This window comes from Ammospiza nelsoni, chromosome Z, assembly GCF_027579445.1.
Source record: "Ammospiza nelsoni isolate bAmmNel1 chromosome Z, bAmmNel1.pri, whole genome shotgun sequence".
NCBI classification, from domain to species: domain Eukaryota; kingdom Metazoa; phylum Chordata; class Aves; order Passeriformes; family Passerellidae; genus Ammospiza; species Ammospiza nelsoni.
In genome coordinates, this window is record NC_080669.1 from 41940313 (window position 1) to 41967005 (window position 26693).

At 39.2% G+C, this 26693-nt stretch overlaps 1 protein-coding gene across 1 annotated transcript in view; it reads left to right on the top strand.

The window, feature by feature from the left end:
• KIAA2026 (KIAA2026 ortholog) overlaps window positions 1–26470 on the top strand; it is a 49339-nt gene extending 22869 nt beyond the window's left edge. Inside the window, exons 6-8 of the mRNA XM_059492836.1 lie at window positions 9210–9325; window positions 16285–16472; window positions 18630–26470. Of these exons, the coding sequence (XP_059348819.1) occupies window positions 9210–9325; window positions 16285–16472; window positions 18630–22240 (3915 nt within the window). The 3' untranslated portion in view covers window positions 22241–26470. The remainder of the gene's footprint in view (window positions 1–9209; window positions 9326–16284; window positions 16473–18629) is intronic.
• Window positions 26471–26693: the final 223 nt, after the last annotated feature.

A 26693-nucleotide genomic window follows, 5' to 3' on the forward strand; every position in this document is an offset into this window, starting at 1 on the left:
AAATAAATAGCTCCTACTCCCTGTGTCTCTGGAAGATTCTGTTTTCCGTGCCATCCCATGTGAGAGGCTAGCAAAATTTTTTTTCTGTTGCATGGTGAGAGTTAGATTATGATAAACCTACCTACTTATTTATGCTGGTGAATTGTTTGTAAGCCAGACCAGTTTTCTAATGCAATTTATCATGGAGTTGCAGAAATACCTGTGCTTGTATTCTGCTACAGGTTAAGTGGTGGTTGTAAGAACAGAAATGTCCATCTGCAGACAAAAGAAAATGGGACTGATTTTGCAGTTGTATTTTTATGTAATTGCAGCCTGCAGTTTTTAGAGCAGGCTGCTCTAAAAGGTTTATTTCTTCAGCTACTTGATAATTCCTCTCCTTACCACATATTACATATCCAGAGGGAGAGGAGAAGTCAGATTTGGTATTGTACCTGACTTAAACATTTGTAAATAAGTGAAGGAAATATAAATATAAGGAAGAATGTTAAAAGTGCAGAAGGGGAACTTAAAGTTTAATGATCTGTGCTTAGTGAAAGGCTGATACCCTAAGGAATGTCTAAGTTAGAATGTCTTCTAGCTCTTATATATTGCTGAGGACATGTGAAACTGCATCCTTTAATTTTAAAAACTGGACTGAAGGTTGAATCAATAGAAAAAACCCAGAATTTACAGCAATGAAAATTAGATACTAGTAGAAATTAGTAAATAACTAGTAGTAATTTTAATAAATATAAAATTACTAAAAGAAAATAATTTTAATAAATATAAAATTAATAAAATAAAATAAAATAACTGGTAGTAATTTTATCCACACCTTATCCATGCACAGATAAGGTGTGGGTAAAATTACATGCAGTCAGTAAAGTAGGAGTAGAAGAACATACTAGCTAAAAATTCTATTGATATTTTGTTGAATTTTTAGCTCTTGTTAGTTTTTTAAAAATTGAGTCTGTGTATATAATATTCATGGTCATTTGTTGAATGTGAGCTCCTAGAAATTTTCTAAATTGACCAAGATTTGCAAAGTAGCTTAATTCCACACTTGAAGTGATATTGTTGGAAAAATAATTTTGAAAACACACATGATAGGGAGGCATTTTTCTAGTATATTTAGGATCACATAAAGACTTCAATCTAATATAGAAAGTTTCTTTTAAGAGAAGAGGCAGTAAAGTAATGCATTCTGTTGGATCACTACACAGGATAACAACTATCAGTCTCTGGCATTTTGGATCCCACTTTTCCCTAGGTCTTCTCTGTCTGGTCTAATCAAGTGGGACTTGCAGTGTGAATGAAAATCTTCTTACTGCCTTTCAGATAATCTACCTCTCATGTGATGTGAAGGGTTTTTGTGTGTGTGTGTGAAACTGTTAAGTTCCTTGGTTGATCAGTTTTATGTACTTAACTGTTGCATATCATAGCAGAAATTTTTATTATTATTTTTTCAAACCCTACTTGACATTGTGTAGTATGAAAGTGACAGGACTGCAGGTGCTTGCATATAATAGTGAGTTTAGGGCTTTTTTGCAGATGCTAGCTGAATTTGCAGTGAAATGAATTGAGTTTTTAACATGAATGCGGAAAGATTTCTTGTTTACTGAGTGCAAGACTTTATTTTGGTAGCACTATTGGATTTGATTCGTGCCCTCTAAGTCTGATGCATAAATGCATAGCTGTGTAGAGGGTGAACAGGGAGGCTGGAGCCCAGGATTCCCACAGATAAGCTGAGAAGGTTAAAATGAATAATGGGCAGTACCTTCCTGAGAAGGAGACTGCATCGTCCCTAGAGAGAGAGAAAAGTCAGACAAAGGTTACTTAGTCAAATGACACCAGCCAAGGTAACAGCTAATTGTGGTTTGGAGAAAAGGCTTTATTGTTTGCAGAGGTCTGTAACACCCTGATGTTCTTGACTTAATAGTTAAAAAAGTGAAATCCTCCCTTTTAAAGGTTTTGTGTTCTGCTATTTTTCCTGGAGCCTATAATGAGATGGTCCCAGGGGGTTGAATGCCTTTGTGTATCTTTGGAAATGGATATTTGTTTTAGCAGGTGAGTCAGAAGGCCTAAAAGGAAACTGTGGTTTTCTGCAGCATTAAGTTACCTGCAAAAATATATATTTCTGACTACATCTGAAAATTTAAAGTGAAAAACCCACTAGTTTAGGTCAGAAATAGTTAGAACTTCAGACAAATTAACTTGTGGGGTTATTAAAAGGATTATGTGGATCCAGCGTGGAACATACTTTCCCTGTCTGTTTTTTATGAGATTCCAAATAAGCTGCTGTTAAATTTGTTCATGAGGTGTAAGTATCTAAACTCAGAGACTGCTTTCTGACGTTTTTCATTGATTTGCTGCATTTTATTTTTAAAAATATGTTAATACATGGGGAAAAAATGAAAAATGGTTCATTTTAAAAGTTTATAAAATATTCTCTCTCTGTTCAGTGAGGAAATAGGAAATATTGTAACGTGTTTGAAAATGTTTGGCAGGGAAACTGTGTTTAGACAAAAATCTAAAGGGACTTCTGAAGAACTTCCCTTCAGCAGAAACTCATGTTTCAACCATCAAAAATAGTTTAGGGCTCTTACTAATATTTTAGTAATTCAGACCTCAACTTTGCAAACAATGAAGTGGAAAAATCTACTGTGTCTTCTCATCTGTGGCCTAGGGAAACATTTTTATTATTGGGTTAAATCTTATTCAATTTTTATTCAGAGGTTGATTTCCTCTCCCCATCCCTGCCTCCTCTTGTCCTGACCACTTCTTTCCTCCCCAGTGAAATATGTGCCATGCTTGGAACTTTTGCATGTAAAGGGTTTTCAGTTATAGTTGTTTTCATCAGCATTATTGTATTTACATAGATATGCACGCAAACAGTAAATATTATAATCTGAGAAATCTGTGTATGCACACCTATTTGCAGGTTTAAACTGCAGGTAAAATGAGCTACAATAAAAGAGAAACAATAAATGCTTGGGTTCCAGGGCATTAATAGATAGACTTCAAGTCTTGCAGCTGAAACATTTTCTTTTAATTTAAGCTTAGTTTCTCTGTTAGTATGTATCTTCATCTGTTATGTATCTTACATGCTCTCTTTTTACATCCTTATCCTGAAAACTTGATTTGTACTTTAATCACTTCAAAATACTGTTATTGCTTCTCTATGCCTTGCTTGCATCTCTTGAAAACACTAATACGAGCCCAAATACTGAATTTTGAGACAGATTTAACATTTACATCCGTGCAGCTTCTTGTACTTCTGAGGACAGATTGAAGATGTGGATCATTTGTAATATTTAGTTGTATAAAATAAATGAATAAGGCCAGTTTTAGTCTTTGGTTTTTGAAATCTTCTCCAGAGTACTTGATTATCTTCTCTGATATTTTTAACTCGGGCTCATCTCACTAAGATTCAATATTTTTTTTCATGCTCTTCAGTTTTTCTAAGCTTTTCCAGTTTTCTGTCTTTATTGTCTACTTTTTTCACAATTCTTTTCTCTTGAACTTTCATGCCTTTCCATGTGTGACTGACTAAAACTCCAATAAATATATTTATTGGGGAAGTTGTCTTTAAACTGCTTTTGCCACATACCTTTCTACAGTTCCAAATGTGAAAGTGTGGGTTCTGCATGAGAGATCAATGTGTACTCATACATTTTTGTCACAGAAATACTACTATGTATTCAGAACAGTTCACAATGCTTTCGATATTGGTCAATCAGTATATTCTTTTGAAGAAATAATCCAAGACATTCCTGTCAGCACATAGTACTAGCAAAACAGCGGCTTTTAAGACACTCATCTGAAGAATGCAGAAACACTTCTATATCCAGAGTTAAGAAGAGAAAAATGCTCAGATATATGAGAAGGAGTTAAGTACAACTTAAAAAACATAGATGTTTTGTAAACAGCTTAGGATACTACATACATCCATTTTCTTTGTGAATTCCAGAGGTCTAAGTTAGTTGATAACTTTGAAGTTCTTCTAATGGAGGAGTAAAATGTGACAATTCAGTGCTGGATAATTTTACTCTTCTGGATTCAACAGTAAGCTCATGCTGATAATAAACTTTCTCTTGTGTTTTTGCGGTTTATATATTTTATATATATATTTATATTTTTTCTGAAAAAAGTGGTATATTAATCAACACTGTGATGATTGTGTAGTAATTGTGCCTAAAGAAAATTGGAATGTGGCTAAATATTTGAATGAAAACCATTTCACAGTAATGAACTAAATCAGGAGATAAAGACGGTCTTGGTAGCAAGAAATTTATTGCAGTTTGTTTTGGTGTTGTTGTTTTTTGTTTGTTTTACTTTATTTGCCTATATTAGAAAGAAGAGAGTATGAGATCACTTTAGGACATAACTTTGTGTGATCAGAAATATAGGTCATGGAAGTGCATGCTGGAGTCAGGACTTCTCATTAGTTGCTGGTAAATGCTCAAAGATAGAGTTGATTAAGAGATGTCATAAGTGAATTTGTTTTATAATTTACTACAAGCCATTCTTCCTGACTCTCTACTTAATCCCAGTCTTCAAAGAATGTCAGAGGTTGGTTAGCTGTTGATGTGTATTTATAATGTTCAGAATGATGTTGCTGAAAGTAAAATGCAAGAGGCTGACTCTAAGGAACTTCTACTATAGAAGATAAATCTAAGCATTTTCAAAATTAAAACACTTTCAACAACAGATGAGTTTGCATAGTGTGAAAACATGATCTTGTAATGCATTCTTATTCAGTCAAAATTGGAAGTGCCTGAAATTGTAGTATTTGGCCCATAAATAAATTATTAAGAACATTCAACATTTATCCATATATGATTTGAAAAAATTACTGATCTCTTTTCTTTAGGTATCTGTTGTCCAAAGCAGCTGGTGATCGCCAACTCCCTCTCTGTGTGACATCACTAGAAAACGCTAGACTGGTGATGTCACACATACCACAGAACCCCGCAGCAGAATGGAGCAGGCCTATTAAGGGTAAGTTTCCTCCCTCCACCACCACCCCTTTTCAACAATATTGCATGGTTTTATAAGATTACTAATTTTCTTTACTTTATGTCCCTGGGATATAACGTAAAGATTACAGACAATCTTATAAAACTGCTTAATATTGTGGTGTTGTGTGTGTGTGTTTATTTAAAAGCAAAACAAAAACTCATATAAAAAGTTCAGTCCTTACCCCATGTATCAATATCCTGGCTCCAGTCTGCTTTGGGGTTCCATGATAAGTATACCAGAATAGTGTATGTTGGTGCATCGATCACAGAGAGTGGAGTCAGCATTTCCTGGCTGCTCTGGATGTCAGAAACCTTATTTTAAAAGGTGAGTTTTCAGTTGAATGTGTTGAATGTCTCTCTGCATTTGAACAGAAACATTCAGCCCATTTGTAAAATGTATTTTTATTGTGTTCACATTTTTGAAATTTACTTGTAAGTTGACATAGCCTAAAGTCACATTGCATACTTCTTTATCTAGTCCTTTTTTCCTCTGGTATTTTCCTGTGTTAATAACCTTATATTGTGTTTCCAGAAAAAAATAGTGTCTTGTTTGTCACTAATTGGAACAACGTGGTAACTAAATTTGGTTTAATACCATTCTCAGTGATCTGGACAAGGGGATCAAGGGCGTCCTCAGTCAGCCCACAGACAACACCAATCTGGGTGGGAGTGCTGACCTGCTGGAGGGCAGGAAGGCTCTGCAGAGGGATCTGGACAGGCTGGAGCATGGGCCGAGCCCAGTGGTGTGAGGCTCAACAAGGCCCAGTGCTGGGCCCTGCCCTTGGGTCACAGCAACCCCAGGCAGTGCCACAGGCTGGGGCAGAGTGGCTGCAAAGCTGCCACAGGAAAAGGCCCTGGGGGTGCTGGTGACAGCAGCTGAGCGTGAGCCAGCAGTGCCCAGGTGGCCAAGAAGGCCAATGACATACCTCAAATCCTGTGTTCAGTTCTGGGCCCCTCACTACAAGAAGGACATTTCGGTGCTGAAGTGAGACCAGAGAAGGGCAATGGAGCTGGTGAAGTGTCTGAAACATAAATCTTGTAAGAAGCAGCTGAGGGAGCTGAGGGTGTTGAGCCTGAAGAAAAGGAGGCGTAGGAGAGAGCTGCCTGGAAGGAGTGTGTAGCCAGGTGGGGGTTGGCATCTTTTCCCAGGGAACAAGTGCTTTATGTTTCTGATGAACGTACTTTTGAAGATCCAGCCTGAACCTCCTAAGCCTCAGTTTGTAGCTGATCTCTTAGAATGTATCATTTGGTATTTTTGAGAATTTACAATGCAGATATTTGTGAAAACAAGTGTATTATCTATAGAAGTTAGTGGGCAGCTATGTAATAGGGAGTTAAGTCATAGTTTTATCAATTATTGATTTGCCTTTACCCCCCTCTGAATAAAAGACAAGCACCGGACTGTGTTAGAGAATCAAATTGCACATGAAAAGAAATGTTAAATTTTGTTGTGATGGATCTTAAGATTTTATAAATGCTTTTAATGTCTCTTTTTACTGTGTCATATTTAAGGAATAATAACATCTAGCATTTATGTGTTTGCACAGAAAATCAACTAAACCACAATAATTTAAAAGAGAATGATTTTTTTTATTCCAGCCTTTTTTTGGCCTATACTCTTCAGTCCTGACTACTTCTGAGGAAAAAAGGTTTTTCTCCTGGCTAAAATTTGTTCATTTTTCCTTTAACAGGTTTATTGTCAATTCTAAAACCCCACTAAGAAAAATAAGTAATTGAAACAAAGGGGAATAATTAATCTATGCTTTTTAAAATGATATTGCTATAAAATTTTCATTGAAATTACTTGGAAGTATGGTTCCTCTTTGCCTGTTTCTCCACCCTGTTGAGATCATTCTGAAGGGTTGCACAGCTCTCTGGGGTATTGGCCACTGCTCCCAGCTTTGTGTCATTGGTGAACTCACTGAGGAGGCATCTGCCACTTCATCCAAGTCACTGATGAACAAGTTAAAACAATACTGGATCAGTACTGAACCCTTGGGGACAGCACTAGAGACAGGCCTCCATCTAGAGCTGCTAATCCTGTAGAATTAGGGGGCAGGAATTGGCTAGCTTTTTATGTTTGGTTTTGTAAGCAGAGAGATAAGTAATATATTTGTTTTTCTGTGAAGTATTAATGAAGTCAGTAAAGTCTTGAAGTCTGTTCTTGACTAAACATTGTACATGTTCTAGCAGTCTAACAGTTGCTGCTTCAAATTTATTCAGTGGTCAGCTGATACTTATTTTTCTCATAAATACTCTTTTTTTTGTAAAGCCAAGACCTTAACCTTATTTAAAGACAAATAAGGCTCAGAAATTAATAATTTCTTGGGGTTTTTACTTTGCAGTGATTTTTCATGTATTTTTAATATTGCATTTTCACACTTTTTTTTTGCTATGTCACTGCATGTAGAGCATTTCTTCTTCACAATAGTAGTAGCATTGTTTAGTTTTGCCATTTGATTTTTTTGAGATAATGCACTAATGCTCTGCAGTACATAAATATGTTATTTTAAACAATCTGCAAAATGTTTTGTTTACCTTACAAGAAAAAGATATCTGTGCATGTAATATTCTTTTGTATGTAAACAATTAATTCTGTTGATTGCTGACTTTAAGAGATGATACCAAATCCTCTGGTAGACTACAGTACGCACAAGGTCTGGTTTTTCTTGTAGTGATTAGTGACAGGTTTTATGCATGAGAGTGGCCACAAGTGTAGGAAATTATAATACAGTTTACTGGCTTTGTCTGTGTGTACAACATTGGTCATTATGTGGTAATGTGGCATAACGATCCTACTTGAAATCTTTGCTTTTGTAATTTTAATTGAAGAATGAAGGTAACTGTTTGTTTTGTAATGTAACATGTAAATGATTATCCATAAAAAAATAGATACTTTTTCTTCAAACAAGCATTCAAGCTGAGTGATCTTTGTACATTGAAAAGATCTGCTGAAGTGTATAGAGAGAAATTGTCCAAACTCCTTGGGAAGATCATTCTTGTAGAGTGCTGAAAGGCAGCTGTGACAAGCTTTATCCAGATTTTCCTGTCTTAGCTTTCTTGGTGTGCTAGACCACAGGAGGCTGTGAAGGATATGTGCACTATCAAAAGCTAAATATATATATGAAATAAGAAAGTTCTCAAGTCCTGCTTCTTTTTCTTGCAGAACCATAGTCTCTTGAGTGTTTTACATCTTCTTTGACAAGTAGGGAGCTAAAATCTTCATTTACATAAAATGCACAGAGTTGGTTGAGTGGCAGCAGTGCTATACCACATCTCTTTTATAGCAGTTACATATATATGCATTGTTCAGTCTTTTGTGCAATGAACTACAGAATAAAGTTTTGGGGAAAAACTATGTGCAAGGGGTATGTGTGAGTGTTAAGGGCTGTGTTCTGCAGCATCGTGGCCAGCATGGTTGTAATTTCCCAATGTCTTCAATCCTTATTTAGACTTTCTAAATATATGAAAACATGAATATAAGATTACATATATCAGTTTTGAAAATAAAACTTTTAATTATGTGTTTGAATTAAAAGCTTAAAGGATATATGTTGGAAAACTGGGCTTTGTGGCGTAGTCACATAGTGGCTACACATAGTGAAGCAACATAGTGGCATGTTGCTTCATAAAAGACAAATTTGCTAAACTTCTCTTTTAAAAAAAGCTTTTTTTCTAGAACTTTAAATAAAATGTAACAGAAAAACATTGTGATTTTTATCCTTGAAAATTGTAGCAAGGTTTCTTTTGCAAATAATAATGTTATACTTTATACCACTTCTCTTAAATGAGATTATGGTGCAATTTTCTGTAAAAATTTTAACTCAGAAAAGTGTACATACGTGGTTGATTTCCCTGAACTGAATAGATTACTACCCATGTTGGTTACTTATTTAAGTAATTTTGAGCACATGGAGTATTTGTAGAATCCTTTCAATTTTAATTTTGACCTGTGAAAAGTGAGCATCCTTGCAGTATTACTTTTCCAACTATGACATTATCCCTCTGGTAGTATTAAAATAAAAGTAATAATGTCCTAGATAGATATAACTCTGGAAGGGTGGATGTAACTCTGGAAGTTCCTAATCTTTTCTTCCAGTTGTCTTCCTCATATGCTATATCCATGTACCAAGATTATTGTAGTACTAGTAAAATCTCACAGGATTTTAGTCTAATGCAATGATAAATAAACGGAATTTATGTTTTCAGGGAAGATGGTTCCACCGGAAGCAAGCAGTAAAGGAATTGCATGGTACATTGTTACGACTGCTTAATGAACTGTTACCATGGGAACCAAAGCTAATTAAAGCATTTCAAAGAAACAGGTAATTACCTGCTCTTTTTTTTTTTTTTTTCAACAGTGGTGCATGGGATGAAAAACAGAGCCAAATTCACCTTTTAAATACTGATCTATAAGTTGGCTTCTTAAATAAATGAAAGTAAAATAGTTTGAGGAGAGGAGTGAGGCACTGGCAATACTATGGTAGGAAGAGGTATCTTATATTCCAGATTTACTATCTCCAAAAAAATTTGAGCGTAACCTGGTAGTGTTTTTTTCCTCTAAAACACTCTAGAGTTCTTTAGCATGCTGATCAATAGTATACTGCAAGACAGCTAGGATTTGTATTTCTGCTTATTTGGTTAAGAGATGCTGAAAACCTTTCTCTAGAGGACTATATCAGGGCTCCTTAGAATACTCTAACTACTTACTATGTAAAGCTACCTATATTAACTATTAATGAATTCTCCACAGAACAATTCTTGAAGCATTGTTTTGAGGTCTTTGTAACACAGTAAATTAGAAATGCATCTGGAAAGAAGTATGTCAGAGGAATATGAGTGAAATAGTGACAGGTTTCAAGCTACTAAAGTGCAAGTATTAGTAACAGTGAAACTGCTACTCTGATTATAAATCATGGAGAGATTAGATACTATCTTTCAGCTCAGTGCCATTTTTTCCTCTTAACCATACAGCTGTTGCTATAATCGTACCTTAGTTTTGCCACAAGGCTTGAACTCTGTAACAAAGGATTGTAAGAGAGGCTTCTTAAATGTTGGGTGTGAAGGAAGCAAGTTACACTGTTTTGTGATGCAGAGCTAATGCTGGAAAGTGTAAAAGGTGTTATGTTTGAAAAACGAAAACATAATACCAAAGATATTACATTGGATCCTCAGTAACTCATTTTGTGAATATCATCCATGAATTAAAATTTCTATTTGGAAATTTGGGATATTGTTGAATATTTTGCTTTCAATAATGGACCCAAATGCAAGTTTTGGGGTTTTCCTATTCCTTTCTCTTTTCACTCCTGTTCATTTTCCTTAGCTGTTAATTTCTTCCTGTCTTTCACAATTTAGAATCCTTCTGGACACATGGCAAATAGCATTACTGTCAGGAAGAGTTTAGTTTTCCAGTATGTGAAGTCCACTGTTATACCATTTTAGTAAATTCTGTTGTGGAATGATTTGGTGCTCAGTATTCTTGTCTGTCAAATCAAAGAATCATAGAATGGTTTGGATTAGAAGAGACCTTAAAGATCATACAATTCCAATCCACATGGGCAGGGACACCTTTTGTAAATGAGGCTCCTCAAAACCCCAACTAATCTGGCCTTCCAGGGATGGGGCTTCACCAACTTTTCTGGACAGCCTGTTCCAGTGCCTCACCATGGTTGCACTTTAGAATTTCTTCCCAATTTCTAATCCAAACCTACTCTCTTTGAATTTGAAGCCATTGCCCCTTGTATTCTCACTACAAGCTCTTGAACAAGTCTCTCTCCCTTCCTTTTGTGAAGGCTCCCTTCACATACTAGAATGCTGCAATTAGGTCTCACCGGAGCTGGCTCTTTTCCAGGCTGACCAATCTCTCTCAGTCTTTCTGCACAGGAGGTGCTCCATCCCTCTGATCATCTTGGTGGCCTTCTCTGGAGTCATTCCAACAGTTCCATGTCCTTCCTATGCTGGGAACCCAGAGCTGATGCAGCCCTGCAGGTGGGGTCTCAGCAGAGCAGAGCAGAGGGGCAGAATCCCCTCCCTGCCCTGCTGCCCGCCCTGCTCTGGATGCAGCCCAGGACACGTGTGGCTCTCTGGGCTGGGAGTGCCCATGGCTGGGGTATGTCCTGTCGACGGAAGGAGACCCAGACATCCGTTGATCATCATAGGCCCAATTTTATTGATCAGTACGGCGGGTTAAATCAGTACGGCTGGTTCCTCTCACCCACCAGCACCCCAATTCCTTCTCAGCAGGGCTGCTGTAATCTGTTCATCCCCAGCCTGTGCTGAGACTGGGGGTTTCCCCAAAACAGGTGCAGCATCTTGCACTTTGCCTTGTTAAAACACATGAGATTTTCCCATGGACCCATTTTTCAAGCTTGCCCAGTGTCCTGGTTTAGGACAAATTAGGGGAAATCTCCAAAAGGGAGCCCCCCAAAACAAAACAAACCTCCAACCACCCCTCCCCCAATACCGGGTTCGGGAAGGAATTTCTCGGAGGAGCAAAGTGGAAAACAAAACCTATTTATTTACAAGTAACAAAAGAACACTCCCCAACACAAGAAAAGAAAAGAAAACAAAAAAACAGACTGTGTTGAGAGGGCACCACTCTTCTTTGCAAGCTTCGGGTGTCCTGGAGCTCTCAGGTCAGGTCCAGAGCCGGTCCAGTATCTTCAGGGGAGGGTAAGAAGGGGGGAAGAAGAGAAAAGAAAAAAAACAGCGCAAAAAGCAGAAAGCAAGCAAGCAAAGCGGCTAGCCAAGCCAAGCAGCAAAAGCAAAAAGCCAAAGAGGCCTGGTCGAAACCTCTCTCCTCTCTTCCCCGCCCCGCCGCGGCAATACGGCCGCGTGGGGGGGGGGAAGAGAGAAAAGGCACAACTGCCAGACACAACACACGATATTGGGATAAAGGCTGTCAACCCACGACACCCAGGTCCCTCTGGATGGCGTTCCATCCTCTAGGTGTGTCAGCTACACTGCTCAGCTTGGTGGCATCTGCAAACTTGCTGAGAGGGCCCTCAATCCCTCTGTCTATGTAACTAGTGATGATATTAAATAACTTTGGTCTGAGTATGGACCCCTGAGGGACACCACTTGTCACTGATGCCCATCACTGTGCCATTGACCACTACCCTCTGGATGCCTATCCACTTAATGGTCTGCTTGTCAAATCCCAGTCTCTCTGATTTCAGAGACAAAGATCTTGCGGGGAGACCACATAAAAGGCTGTACAGAAATCAAGATAAATGACAACTGTAGCCATTCCCTTGTCCACTGATGCTGTCAGTCCATCCTAGGAGAACACTGAATTTGTCGCTCAGGACTTGCCATTGGAGCAGCTGTGCTGGCTGTCTCAAATCACCTCCCTGTGCCTTAGCATAGGTTCTGGAAGAGTCTGTTCTGTGATCTTCCTCACCAGAGGAAAGGCTGACAGGTCCGAGGGTCCTCCTTTCAACCTTTTTTTAAGATGTGTACAATGTTTTACTTTTTCTTGCCACCTGGGACTTCACCTGACTACCAAGATTTTTTCAAATAGCATGGAGAGTGGCTTGGAGAATACATCAGCCAATTCCCTCTCTTCGGTACATTCACATTCTTCAGGTAATCATGAACCTGAAATTTACTTAGAGTGGGAGGGACTTTATTCTCCCAATCCCTATCCTACTGTCCATCCTCTCAAGAGGTTTGGGAAGAAATGTTGCCCTTGGAGACTGAACCAAAATGATGTTGAGTACCTCAGCCTTCTCCTTATTCATTGTTACCGGTTTCCACCCTTATTATCAGAGGAGATCACCTTCTTTGCCCTTCCTTTTGTGGTTAGCATGCCTGTAGAAGCCCTCCCTGTTATTCTTTGTGTCCTTTGCCTCGATCAATTCCAGGTCTCTTCAAGCTCTTCCTGGGCCACCCATCCTAGCTCTAACTGCTTGTCCATTTGCTTCTTTCCTTTCACTCTGACCAGCAGTTCCCTACTCAGCCCTGCTGTTCCCTTGCCTTCCTTGCCCAGTTTCTTGCTGCTGGGGTTTGCCAGCTCTTGCACGTGGTGGAAGACTTCCTTAAAGATCTGCCAGCTCAGTTCCACTCCCTTGTCCCTGAGGGAAGTCTCCCAGTGGATCTCACTGGCTATCTCCTTGAAGAGCTGGAAGTCTGCTTTCCTAAAGTTCAGGGGCCTAACTTTGTTCCTCACCTGGCCCATAGCCCTCAGGACTGCAAACTCCAGCAATGTGTGGCCACTGCAGCCCAGACTCCTTCCAACGCTGATGTTCACATCAGCTCACTTCCATTGGTGCCCTTCAGATCCAGGATTGTATCCCCTCTGGAAGGGCTGCTGTCTATTCCTCTGCTCCAGAAAGTATCCCTCATGCTTTCCAAGAGTCTCCTGGCTTGCCTGCAGCTTGCTGCGCTGCTTTCCCAGCAGATTTTGGGATGGTTGAAATGCCCCAGCAGGACAAGAGCCTGTGAGGATGATGCCTCCTGTAGCTGGAGCAAGAAGGCTTCATCAGTAGGGTCCCTTTGATCAGGGGTCTGCACTTAAAACCATCCACAAGGTTCCCTTTGTTGCTTTGGTCCCTGATCCTTAGCCACAGGCATTTGCCCTGCTCGTGGCTGCTCTTCAGAGACAGCTCTTCACACTCAGTCTGCCTCCTGATGTAGAGGGCCACCCCTCTGCCTCTCTCTTTCCTCACCTCTCTCTTCTGGAGAGCCTGTAGCCATCAGTAGTCACACTCCAGTCACATCCCACCAGGTTTCAGTAATGGCAAGAAGATCATAACTTTATCATAACTTTCTTGGAGCACAGTGGCTTCCAGCTTCTGTTTGTTGCCAGTGTTGCATCAATATGGTCATAGAACACAGAACTGTCATCCAAAGTGTGTGAAATGCTATATATTAGCTGTGATTGATAGGAGTAAATTTTAGTCTGGAACAGTGTAGTTGAGATCTTACATGTGTGTGTGCTGGTAGCTTGAGAAGCGTGCACTTGGAGTGCAAGATAACTTGCCAAATTAACTGAATACAACTAGTGTCTTTAATATGTGTGTTTTATGCTGTGACCCTGGTTTATTCAATGAGGAAAGCCTGAGTATTTCCATGACATAACTTTTTGGACCTACACATAGCATACCAGGGACCAGGTCCATCTCAAGAGCGATGTTTACAAATCATGGGGAAAAAAGAAAGATATATGGAGGATTCTAGGTCACTGTTTTGGTCTGATTCATTATGCAACTGCTAAGCAGTAGTGTAGTGTAGCACCAGTGACAGTGGTGAAGAAAGGTGTCATGTAAAAGGGAAAAGCCAATTGAGCAAAATTTGCTGCAATGGTGTAAACATCAGTTCCCCCGTAAGTCTCACTGCAGCTGCTCTGTCTCAGTGAGGTACTAACATCTCCTAGTTGAATAACAGTGTTTAACTTCCAAACAGTGCGGAGGGCCGGGCAACCCTCCCTCCCTCCCTCCCTCCCTCCCTCCCTCCCTCCCTCCCTCCCTCCCTCCCTCCCTCCCTCCCTCCCTCCCTCCCTCCCTCCCTATTGTTGGCTTTAACTAGGAGGAGCAGACTTTATGATCAAAATCTTTTTCTTTCCCTTCTGAAAGATCCTCTGGTCTTTTCAAGATTATGACAGAGTATAATGTTGGATTGTATTTGAATAGCAGAAAGGTTTAAAAGAGAAAGTTACTTGTGCCCACTGATTACAATTGTTCACTGGCCTCACAGCAGAGGTTCCTCAAAAGAAAAAAGGAAATTACATCCACAAACTTTAGTACAGTAGTAGTTCCCGGTATGCTCCTGTAGTTTTTCCACACCTAGACTTCAAGCTCAAAATCCTGATAGCAGAGCTGAAGTATTATCCACACGACATCTTCATACAGGCTTCAATGTCTGCTCTCAGTAAATGACTAGATCTCACTGACCCTTAGAAGCCCCACCAGGCTCTCCGTCTATGCTGCCTATCCATGATCCCATTTCAGGTCATTCTGCAATCTTCAGTCTCTGCTGGGGATGTGCCAGTCTCCAGCTCAATTGCAGCAGTTACTGTGCCTGGCCATGGATCCCACTCATCTGGACTGACCCACAGACTGATCTTCTACCTGCATCATCACTATGGAGCTGCCCAGAAATCACTCAACTGGGTCCTGGCCCTGGCAGGCATCACTGCAGGATCCTGGTCCTGATCTTAAACTTTGAAGTGACTTCCTAGTTTGATCTCAGACCTGCCTCAGCACCAGGGATTTGCCTGTTAATCTGGGCTCTTGGTTGAAGCCAGTTATCATCCCTAGGCCTGCCTGTGGCCACATTCAGTGGGAGTGGAATAGCTTGCTGACTGGTGAGGGTCATTCCATACCAGCTGTGACATCATTCATGGCTCCTCCCTCTACAACTCATAGAGAGCAGTTGGCCATTGCTGCATTCAATGCAAACAACTGATACACTAATGCAGAACAGTGAGTAAATTTAAGATCTTACTGTTACTGTCATAAGGGTTAGGTCCAGAATAGTCTAGATTCTATTCCACACAAAGTGTTAATTGCTATAATCTATTTATTCATTTCCTAAATAATCCTTCTGGGCATTGTGTTGGTTAGCACCAGCTGAATCCTGAAGTTCAATGTATTGGTACACTAAAATAGCCATTACATCCCATGTAAACAATGGTTTAGAAGAAGGGACAATGAAAATATGTACAGGTTAGCAGTATCAAGGTAAGTGATGTGCTTATGAATGGTGTTCAAATGAGTGAAGTACCTGTGTATTTCTGTCATATGCACATTCTTTAGTGGATCGTGAACCTATAGAACTCATAGCAGCAGCTGTTCTAATGGGCCAGAGATAAGAAAGTGTTCTTAAGGAGAAAGTTACAATATAGTGTCATAGCTGGGCCAGAGGCGTGATGTCTTTAAGAAAAACTATATTTACTGAATTGTCTTCTTGGGGTTGCCTTCAAAGTAAGGAGCAGACTTTTTACAGTTAATACTCTAGTCCGTACAGGTATATTTGTCACAGGAAAGATGAAGGAGGGAAAGGAATATGGATACAGTAAAACAGTAATGGTCATTTGACTCAGTCTTTTTGCTATTGTTAGAGGACTTAATGAAATAGAATTCAGTTTTGGTAAAGTAAGGGACATTGCTCTCATTTCACATTTTCTGGTTTCAGAGACTTGCAGACAGGGCTACAGTGTAATTATTTGAAGGGCACAGGCAATTAAATCTATACCAACCTTTTGTTTGGCAGCAAATAGAAATAAAATTAATGTTTAAAAGTATGTTTTTTTAGTAAAGTTAGTTTTGTTATTTTTAAGGTCTAGATTGAAGAAGGACTATGATGACTTTAAAAGACATCCAGACCATGATAAATTTACCAGAGAATTGTGGAGTAATGATGAAAGTGAAGTTGATTCTGGCAAAGAATCTTTTGCAGTAGTGTGCGGTAAATCATCAGAGTCTGCAGAACATATAGAAGTTCCCAAAAAAGATCACTCAGACAATGGTAAGCATTTACTGGAATTCAGTAGCTTGAACTTGATTCAGGAGCTGAATTGAGTTCGTTTGGGAACCTAATTTTTCCATGTGAGTTTGAGTCGTACTTTTTACCTTAACTCTACCACTGATAATGTGAAAATGGCTTGTGGTCCATATCTGTCAGATGTAGACAGAAGGCAAACATGACCAAGATGAAAATTCTGCTTTATTGGAGTGTTTGCCATTTTTTGTGCTTAACTATCTCTATGATAACATAGTAGATCTGTGTGAAATTTTATGGTGGGTTGACCTTGGCCAGCTGCCAGATGCCTGTCCTACCACTGTCACCCCTCCCTCCCTTAAGAGGCTAGGGAGAGAAAACAATGTGGAAAAGCTTAATGGTCAAGATACAGACAAGGGAGATCATTCACTGGTTACTGTCACAGTCAAAATAGACTCACTTCAGGAAAATTAAATTGAATTTGTTGTCAATTAAGAATAGAGTAGAATGGTGAGAAACAAATACAAAACCTAAACCCCTCCCTTTCACATATCCGCCTTCTTCCAAGGCTTATCTTCATTCCCAATTCTTCCACCTTCTCCCTTCTCAAATATCATAGGAAGGATTGAATCTGGGGATTGAGGTCGTTTCATAACAGTTAGTCCCTTCTGCTCCTTCCTCATCCCTGTTCCAGTGTGAGGTCCTCGCTATGGAATTCAGTGCTTCACAAACTGCACCATTGTGGGTCCTCTCCATAGGCTAGAGTTTTTCAGCATAAGACTGTGTGGATCTCCCATATGCCACAGTTCCTGTCAGGAACCTGCTTCAGAGTGGGCTCTTCATGGGCTGCAACTTCCTTCAAGGCATTCTCCTCACCTGCAGTAGAGTGGGGTTCTCAAGTATCTTCAATGTACATACCTGTTCCAGCAGGGTCCTCCATAGGAGCAGGTAAACCTGCTTGATCAGGGGTCTTACTGGGTTGCAGGGGAATCCATTCCATTCCAGTGCCTGGAGCACCTATTACCCCTCCTTCTTTGTTGACCTTGTTGTCTACAGAATTGTGTTTCTACACTTTTTCCTCGGTCCATTCTATCACATGCTTCTACAAAGAATTATCCATGAGACATCATCAGCTTGGTGGACAGACTCAGCCATGTCCTGTAGTGGATTTGTTTTGGAGTCAGCTGTGTCTCGCACAAGGCAATTTCTGGCCTCTCTCCTTGGAGAGGACCCCCTGCAGCCCCATGCAGTCAAAACCTCAATGCATGGCCCTTCTGTCCACCTGGCCCTCCTGCATGCATCTTCAGCCCTCTTACCGCTTCATGCATCTCCTGCTCACTGGCTAGTCCAGCTTGGTGCTCACTATGAAACATGGCATTCACATCATCGCACAGGCATCCCCCACTCACAAGTCCACCTGTTAGGCCAGCCCAGATCCCCAGGACCTCCTGCTCACCAGCTAGTCTAGCTTGAAGTTTATCAGTGAATACACACTCACTGGATTTGGGGAGGATACAGACACTCACGCCCCAGCAGCTGTCACTAGGCCCACAAGCTGTAACCTCTTGCAGCTGTCCTTGCATCTCCCCTTATCGCTCTACATTTCTTCATGGGTTGTATAGCTGTACCAATTCCCTTACCCCTCCTGCCTCTGTCTCAAAGATCTCCCCGGGTTTATAATCATATTAGGTTCAGAAAATTATCTTCCTGCAAGAGGCCTCTGCAGTTTCCTGATAGCCCATTAAATGGGGTGATTGGTGAAGTTGTTTCTTGACATTGTCTCCCTTTTTGTTTGATCGGATCTATGTCTCTGTATATTTTTTTCCTGGCTTTTCCCTTTTTCCCCCTCAAGATAACCTTGCTGGAATATATATTTTCATGCTTTCACATACCGTTGTCAATTAACCTAACAGACAAGGTTTGGTTTTCCTAACTGTCTCCCATTGCTGGTCAGGTTTCAGTCCATGTATGTTCTTGTTTATTACTTCCTCCTTTCCTTATTACCCCCTTTTTGTATAGCAAAGATCCTTGAACAGACACCTTAAAAAAATTAGACATTTCTTTCCGCATAACTTTACTCTTGCAAACTAGTGTATTGCCTTTAGCAAGACACTGTAAAACTGTTTTATAGGGGTATCAGTTGCAAGCATGTAAAACACAGTTTCTGTTTTAATATCCTTGCAGATGAAATGAAACTATTAGAGATGAATTTATCTGCAGGAAAAAACAGAATTCTGAAAAAAGAATCAGCTTCTAAAGAGATACAGAAGACACTGCCTAAATGCATTAAACGACAGTTCAAGCAAAATAGTTGTCTGGATCAAAGCACTACTGAGCTTTCACCAAGGAAGAAAGCTAAACTGAGCACTAATGAGGCTGTGGTCCAGAGTTCAGAAAGTAGCCTGCAGTTGGATAGTTGCTTGACTGAGGTGAAACAACTTGAAGGGTCAACTCTGGAGCTGCTTTCCTTGACAGGAAAGGAAACATCGGTATCAAACTTTCTGAAAGGGACCAAACCCATCCAGGCTTTGCTTGCCAAGAATACTGGGAACAAAGTGACCTTAACAAATCAACTGTTGCCTCCTGCAAGCATGAACGTATCTACTTCTGAGAAATCACTTTTACCAGCTTTGGAATCATCACTGATCAAACCAGCATTGCCCTGCCAGGCCAGTTCAAAGACTCCTTTGCAAATGGTATACAAAATGCCAAATGGCCACTGCGTACCAATAGACGTTCCCAACAACTCAGTGAAAATTCAAATGCAAGCTATGATTGACCCTAAAAATGGAGAAAAAGTTATGCAACAAGTTCTTATTTTACCTAAGAATTTTCTTCTGCAGCAGAAGGAAGAAAAAATTGTGTCCAAGGATATTCAGTCACTACAAAAAAAGTCATTTGAGATGCACTGTACATCCTCACCAGAAATGCCAAACGTCAGTGTTTCTTTAACACCTGTTCTGGTAACAAGCCCTGCAAATACCACTCAGTCACTCACTACAGTTCCTAGCAAGAATACTACCCACTCATCACAAGTGGCTGGTCCCATGAACACTACACAACCATTGTCTAGTGTAACTTCAGCAGATAACTTATCAATAATTAAGGTAAGCCAAAGTGACAGTGGCAAATTCAAGACTACAATTTTGGCTGCTACATTGCCTATGTCTTTGGCTTCACCTACTCTTTTCACAGCTAGCCAAACCTTAACACCAGCAACAGCATTAAGTGCATCTACAAACACTGATTCTGCCTCTCACAGCATAGCATCACAGCAGCAAACTGACTCCCTTGAAACTAAGCAAGAGCTAAAGACAGTGTGTGTAAGAGAATCACAATCTATCCTGGTCACAACACGAGGTGGAAACACTGGAATTGTTAAAGTGCGAACAAACCCAGACCAGATGTCACCTAGTAGTTTATGTCCTAGTTCAGTTTTCACTTATGCGTCTCAACTTCAGGCCTTTCTCGTGCCAAAAACCACAGCAGTATCATGCTCTAGTCTTCCATTTGTAGCAACAGGCACATCTGGTCTCCCACATATTGGACAATCATCTCCTTCTGGATTTGCCCCCTCAACAACTTCTTTTGTTAACATTCCAGCTTCCCCTGCTGATTTTACCCAGGCAATGGAGAAAAATAACAAATTCACACTACAGCACCCAGCTGTTTGGGACTCTTTATGTCAGGTAAGAGAGGACTCCTGCCATGTGTCTTCTTCTTTATCCTCCATTCCATTAGCTAGCAATTTGGTGTCAGCAGTTCCAAACAGCCTTGTTAGTGTGACTAGCACTGGACAAAGTAATATTGTAAAAACTCCAAATTCTTCTGTGCAGCATCAAGGGGATACTAAAGTGAAAACAAGATCTGTTACACAATCTGAGTCAAATTCTGCAACAAATGGAGAGTTAATCAGTGGTACTCCAGTCCAGAAATTTACATTAATCACAAATCCACCAATTTTATCTCCATCTGGGGCATCAGGGGTCAATATTATGCCCTGTCCAGCATCCACTGCTGTTAATGCTCAGAAGCTGGTTTTCATTAACACGCAAATTGCCAGTGGCCCATCAACCACCAGTCTAGTTGCAGACTCATTGAAACAGAAACTTCCTTCTTCCCTGACCAAAAGCTTTGTTAATACCACAGAGCACCCACAGTTGGTTTTGATCCCATCTACAGTAGGAGCACCAATAAGAATAAACTCATCACCAACTATTGCTCAAGTAAAAGATGTGAAAATTGGACTAAATATAGGTCAGACCATTGTAAATACTAAAGGCAGTGCACAGGAGGCTGTACCAGCTAATATATTTCACTCTGGCATTTCTAAAGGAGAAGACAAGAAGAGGACAGCCTCAGCCCTATCCTTGACAAGTAGTACTGTGGTTCCTGTTCCAAGTTTTGCTGTGTCAGCTGGTGAATCTATATGTGTTGCAACAAAAGCTGAAAATGCCTTTACAATGACAACAGCAAATGCACAAGTAGAATCTGTTTCAGTTACATCAAGTGGAACTTCCTCTGGGGCACAGCCTACTGTCTTGATTGGTGGCAATGATCCCTCAAGAATAAGGCCAGTTCTGGGTAATCGACTTTGTACATCCAATATTGGAAATACTGTGGGTATATCAACTGTGAAGACAGGACATCTTGCTTCGTCTGTGCTGATTACAACACAGCCAACAGTATCTCCACAAAACTTAGCATCTGCTCTGCAATTTCCAGTCATTAGCTTGCCTGGACCTGCAGCCACCCCCCACAAGGTGTTACATACAGTTCCTCAATTGGCAGCAGTTCCAGCTCCTCTTCCAGTACCAAAAAGACAGTTGCCCACACTGGTTCAGTTTCAGTCATCAGGAATTTCAGCTGCTGTGTCAAGTCATGCAGGTATTCACAAACCTCAGAGTATGTTGCCCCCTCCATCGCCAAATACAGGTGAAGTAATTAGTTTTCCCAGTCTTTCCACCCTGCAATGCCAGCAGGTGCCTCCCAGTACAGAGAAACAAAGTCATGATTATGCTTGTGCTTCTACTGTTCAGATGTCTGAAGCTTTGCCCCCTGTAACAAGCAAAACAGGAGGAATTCCGTTGAATGAACCTTCCACTCAACAGAAAATAGTCATTAACACTTGTATGCCTTTGGCACCTGGAACTCAGATAATGATTAATGGTACTCGCTTTGTTGTTCCACTACAAGGCCTTGGAGCTGGCAGCCATGTTCTTCTTCTCTCCTATAATACAAAGCAGACTCCTTTAACAATTAACCATGGTCAAGAGCCTCAAGATGTACCAACTGTTAATCCAATAACCTCAAAAAGCATCCTAGCACCAAGTAATTCATTAAGTTCGCAAATACCAAAACATCCTTTGAAAAGCTCTACAAAAATTGTGAACTCTTTTGGAGCTGCAGATGCTTTACCCATTGTACATGCAACACCTCAGATATTTGGTACTCCAGCTAGCTCATGTACTCCACTGTCTACAGTAACTCTGCCTGTATCTTCAGTGACAAAGTCTCCCATTAATGTAGCTGCATGTTCTGTTTCTGCTGTTCATCCTCCAAACTCTCATTTACCAAGCAACACATCAGTGTTTCAGCTAGATGGTTCTATCAAAAAACTGTTGGTCAGTCCAGAGGGAGCCATACTGAATGCTCTAAATACTTCAGCACCAAAAGTTCCTTCCCTGTGTTCATCACTGCTTCCTGTTGTTAGTTCCACAAGCAGAAATGCTACTGCAGTCTTCCCTGCATCTCAGTCATCTTGCCTTGATAAACCTGACAAAGCTGCACCCTGAATTTACTGCAAATGAGCCACTTTGAAATTCTGGGGCATTCTTCAAACTTTGGAACTTGTTAACTATTGAAAAATTTCTTATAATGTTTTAAGCAATTGGTTTACTCAATATTAATAAGGTTACAGTTCTTACCTGTTTACCTGTGGGGATATGGAGAAAGAAAAATTTTAGTTTGTCAGAAGTTTTCAGAAAGTTCTCTAGTAAAAGGCTCAGAGATGACCAATTAATTCATGTAACAGTTTGAAGAAATCTCACAATTTGCACATGTTCCATCTTACACTATGGACTGTTTGCCAGTGTGTTTATGACAGTACGTATCTCCTTTTTATTTGTCAAATTTATTTTTGGCTTGTTTCTTTAAAAAAAAAATATGCATTGTAAAAATGCAGTCTACAGTATAGAATTGTACATATTCCTGAACTCCTAAAAACCTGTACTAAATAATATGTACAAAGAACTATGCTGTCTTATTTATGTTTTGTTTACATAATGTATAGTTTTTTAAGTATTTTAGTAACTTTGGACCAGTGTACTGTTTAGCAACAATGCAGAAGAATCTGCATGTAATAAATCAAGTTGCTGTACTGCTTTGTGTTGGCAGTAGTTAAAAATATGTGTATCTGTTACACCATGGGAGAATACATACATACATACATACATACATACATACATACATATATATCTTTCTTTTGGTGTATGGTAGAATGAAATTTTTAATCTCTTCTGTTCTTCTCTGATTTTACATTTCACATGATTTGACAGGATTTGGAAGGAAGGCCTCCTTATTGTTCCTCATTATATAGGGCAGGATAACCCATACTTCATCCATTCTTAATGGTTTGGTTATGTTGCCTAAATAACTGGAGTGAAATGGTAAGGCTACAAATGGATTCCTATACACCAGTCTAAGTCACACTGATTGCTCTTAAGGACTGCCATGCTTTGTCTTAAAGCTCAAAGATCTGTTGAACAATTTATTGTTCTCTGTTTTACAACCTTGTATGTATTTCCACATTATCTGGTAACTGTAATAAGGTCACTCACTAATCTTCCATCTAGCCATAACAACTACCCATTTTTTTCCACTGGTCACGCTTTCTAGCTCTGTATGTTTTTTTTAGCTTATAAGTGCTCTGTCTGGAAGGACAGTGCTAAAACATCATACAAGATTAAAAGAAGCTTTATCAGTACTTTGAATGGGGATAATTTACATATTGCATAAACCTTCCCTTTTTATACAGTGTATTCAGTATTTATTGGCTTAGTTTCAGCATTTGATCTGATAAAACCTTTGGGTTATTTTCTGCAGATCTGCTGAGTTCACAGCTGCCTGCTCATGGAGATAAGTTTTTTATATGTTTTGTGATTTTGCATATAGAGAAAGGGTGCCCATCTTACCTTATGGAAGATGGTGATTTTAGAATTGTTGTCTTCGTATGTGTTGGATTTTTTGTGGAGTTTGTTGGTTTGGGTTTTTTTAGAAACTAGAAGGGAGGATTTCAGAAGAGCTTATGAATAAGAGTTGCCTTTTAAATAGCTATGACAAAGGGGATAAAAGCTTACATATCTGTATTTAGCCGTGTTTGTAGACTGAGTTTCATAAAAATTAAGCTTCAACCTTTGCTTTCACCCTGTTGAATTTTCTACTTCCCTTCCACTTTTGCTGTACACAGTTCTGCAGTTCAGATGTTGAGTTGAAGAACAGGACCACATCTTACTGCCTCTGTCAGCTGCTGTTTAAATTGTTCTGAAAAGTAGCCCGATAGCTATTTAGCTGAAGTTCTGGGAAACTGGAGGCAAGAAAGGCTTGTGCCTTCCATAGGAACCTTTCGTTTTGCACTAATTAAAAGAATTTCATTGGGGAATTGCATCTTTATGGATCAGAAATCTCCATCTTATCTTAGAGCTGGGAAAGATGGAAACTGTCAATTTTGGAATGAAATAAGGTTTGTTTAAATTCAGAAAGAGCTACCTGCTATGATTTTCCTGCTTCTCATGGAAGATGTTTTGTAATTGATTTTAAAGACACCTGGTGCTAAGGGTGTCTGCATGCCCTTGTAGAGTTTACAGTACTAAGGATTTTTAAGTCTGACTTCATTTTACAGTTGAATGCTGCAGGTGTCTTTTCCAACACAGGGAGATGGCAGAGAATGGCAGTTCTTTCATGGACATTTTACCCATATGTACCAGCAACTCATTTTATTTCCATTTCACTGGTTGAACCTTGGGACTTGCTTTTTTTGATTTTTCTCTTGCAATGATTGTTTTTTCTTTTTTTCTAATTTATGCTTACTGTAGAGTGAATTGTCTACATTGTTGGGAAAGCTCAAGACTAGGTTCTAGTATTGAAGTTGTTCTTGATGGAGAAAAAAATTCTTGCATGACATTTTTCTGTGTGCTAATGTAATGGAAAGATTTATGCTATAATTCTAATAAAGAGAAAAGTTAGAAAGGCCGAATTTAGGAACTCAGGACTCAAGTAACTTGCTTGAATTATTTCCAAGAAAATTTCTGAATTAATATGGCAATATTTTATGATTTTCATAAATATTTTATAATTTGGCAGACATAAACTTTACAACATGAGAAGTTTGATTAGTTTGATTACAGTTTTCATGGATTTTTATTCTCAGACATATGTTCACATTCCAAATCCTACTGGAGAAACACTTGAGACTGCTATGTAATGGGCTTGCAACATTAATTATGTAAAACCAAATTTTAGTAATTTTTGTGAATAAAATTCCTATTCTCAATACTTTTTTCCAATAGTATGAATTTTAGTCAGAGATAAGGCTTTTTTTCAAGTGAACCTAAATACCCATTGACAATTTGCTATGTACCTTTTGCACTCTACCAAATGAATAGTGGTACCAGTAGCACAAAAAGAACTGTAAAAAAGTATATTATATTCACAGGCACAATGAAAAAGCAAAATTGCCTGCATCTCGACTTGAAATTAAAAAGACATTTAATGAAACATATAAACATAGATGTATAAATCAGCCTTTTAAGAAAACATGTTCAACATTTCAGAGCTTGTGAAATGCCTTGCTTTTGGACACCCTCTGATATTGTATACAATTTTCAAGCACCATATTACATGCAAAATTCTAGCTTTACTAATGACTTTAAATATTCTGAATGACATCCTTTTATTTACCTGAATGGACATGTTCTGCACAATAGTCTTACTTTGCTATGAGTAGAAAATTACATTAATTTTGCTTTATTGTTCAAACTCTCATGCGTGTGCTGCCATTTTCTCATAGGGATTCTCCCACCCTAAAAGCAATTATATTTGACAAGTTTTAGGGGTCATATAAGTACCTATTCAAACCAAGTGTGTCTGCCAAGTCATTCAAACCTGTGCTGATTTCACTGTGTAACATGGCAAAGGGCTTAATGTGAAAAGGGAAGCAAAAATTCTCCTGGTGAGTGAAGAGAAAGTAATATGTCTCATGGGGGTAGGTCAGAAAAATACTAAAAGCTAGCATTTGTAGGGCATCCATAGCTGCCACAGTGTGTGTGGTTCATAGTTGGTGGTAGTGGAGAACTTTAGTAGCCCAAATTAATTTTAAAGTAAATTAATATTTTTTATTGAAGCATGAATGTTTGTTATGTTAGGAGTGTTTCCTTTGAATAGAATGGCCAGAGGTTCTCACAAAGACTTAACTTATGTAGACTGCTCTCTGTAAGCTGCACCTCAGATGACTTCACTGGCTCAAAATAGTAAGAAAAATAAGATAAATAATGCTGCATCAAACTTAAGATCCATCTATGCTATTATGATGGCCATCAATCCCAGTATCACCTAGTCTCTTGAAGCACTTGACAGTAGCATTCCAAAAGAGCACAAAGCCAGGTCTGAATACTCTTTTAGTATCCACTTATCTGTGAGCTAGGGTATTCCTCACACAGCTGTGATTTCTTTTTTTTCCTATTTAATAGCTTTCAGTGTATTTCTTTTGATGAAATACACCAATCCTTTCAAGAATTCATGGAAGTATGTAAAAAGATTATTACCATCCACAGCATCCAGTGGTAGAGAATTGGTAAATAAATCTCCTTTCTGGTTTTCAAACCTGGCACCTGCTAGTTTCATTTGATAATATTTACATTGTAAGACAAAACGAGCCTTTGCTCTTTGCTATTTTTCTATATGGCCTATGTAGACCTTTGCCATGTTGGTTGTCTATTTCCCAGAATAAAGAGAAGTTGTGAATTCAATTATTTCTTTCATGGAAGTAATCAGTTGCTGTCATTGCTGTGTATACCTTTTCAATTTTACCGTATCCTTGAGATGTGGTATCAGAAGAGTGAGTGTTCTAAAGGTCCTGTGAGCTATTCAACAGTGTGTTGATGAGTTTTCTTCATAATAATTATTTCAGTGTTTGTGGGTTGGTTTCTGAATATTATTTAGCCTCCTACTAACTTTTTCATAGAAATATGA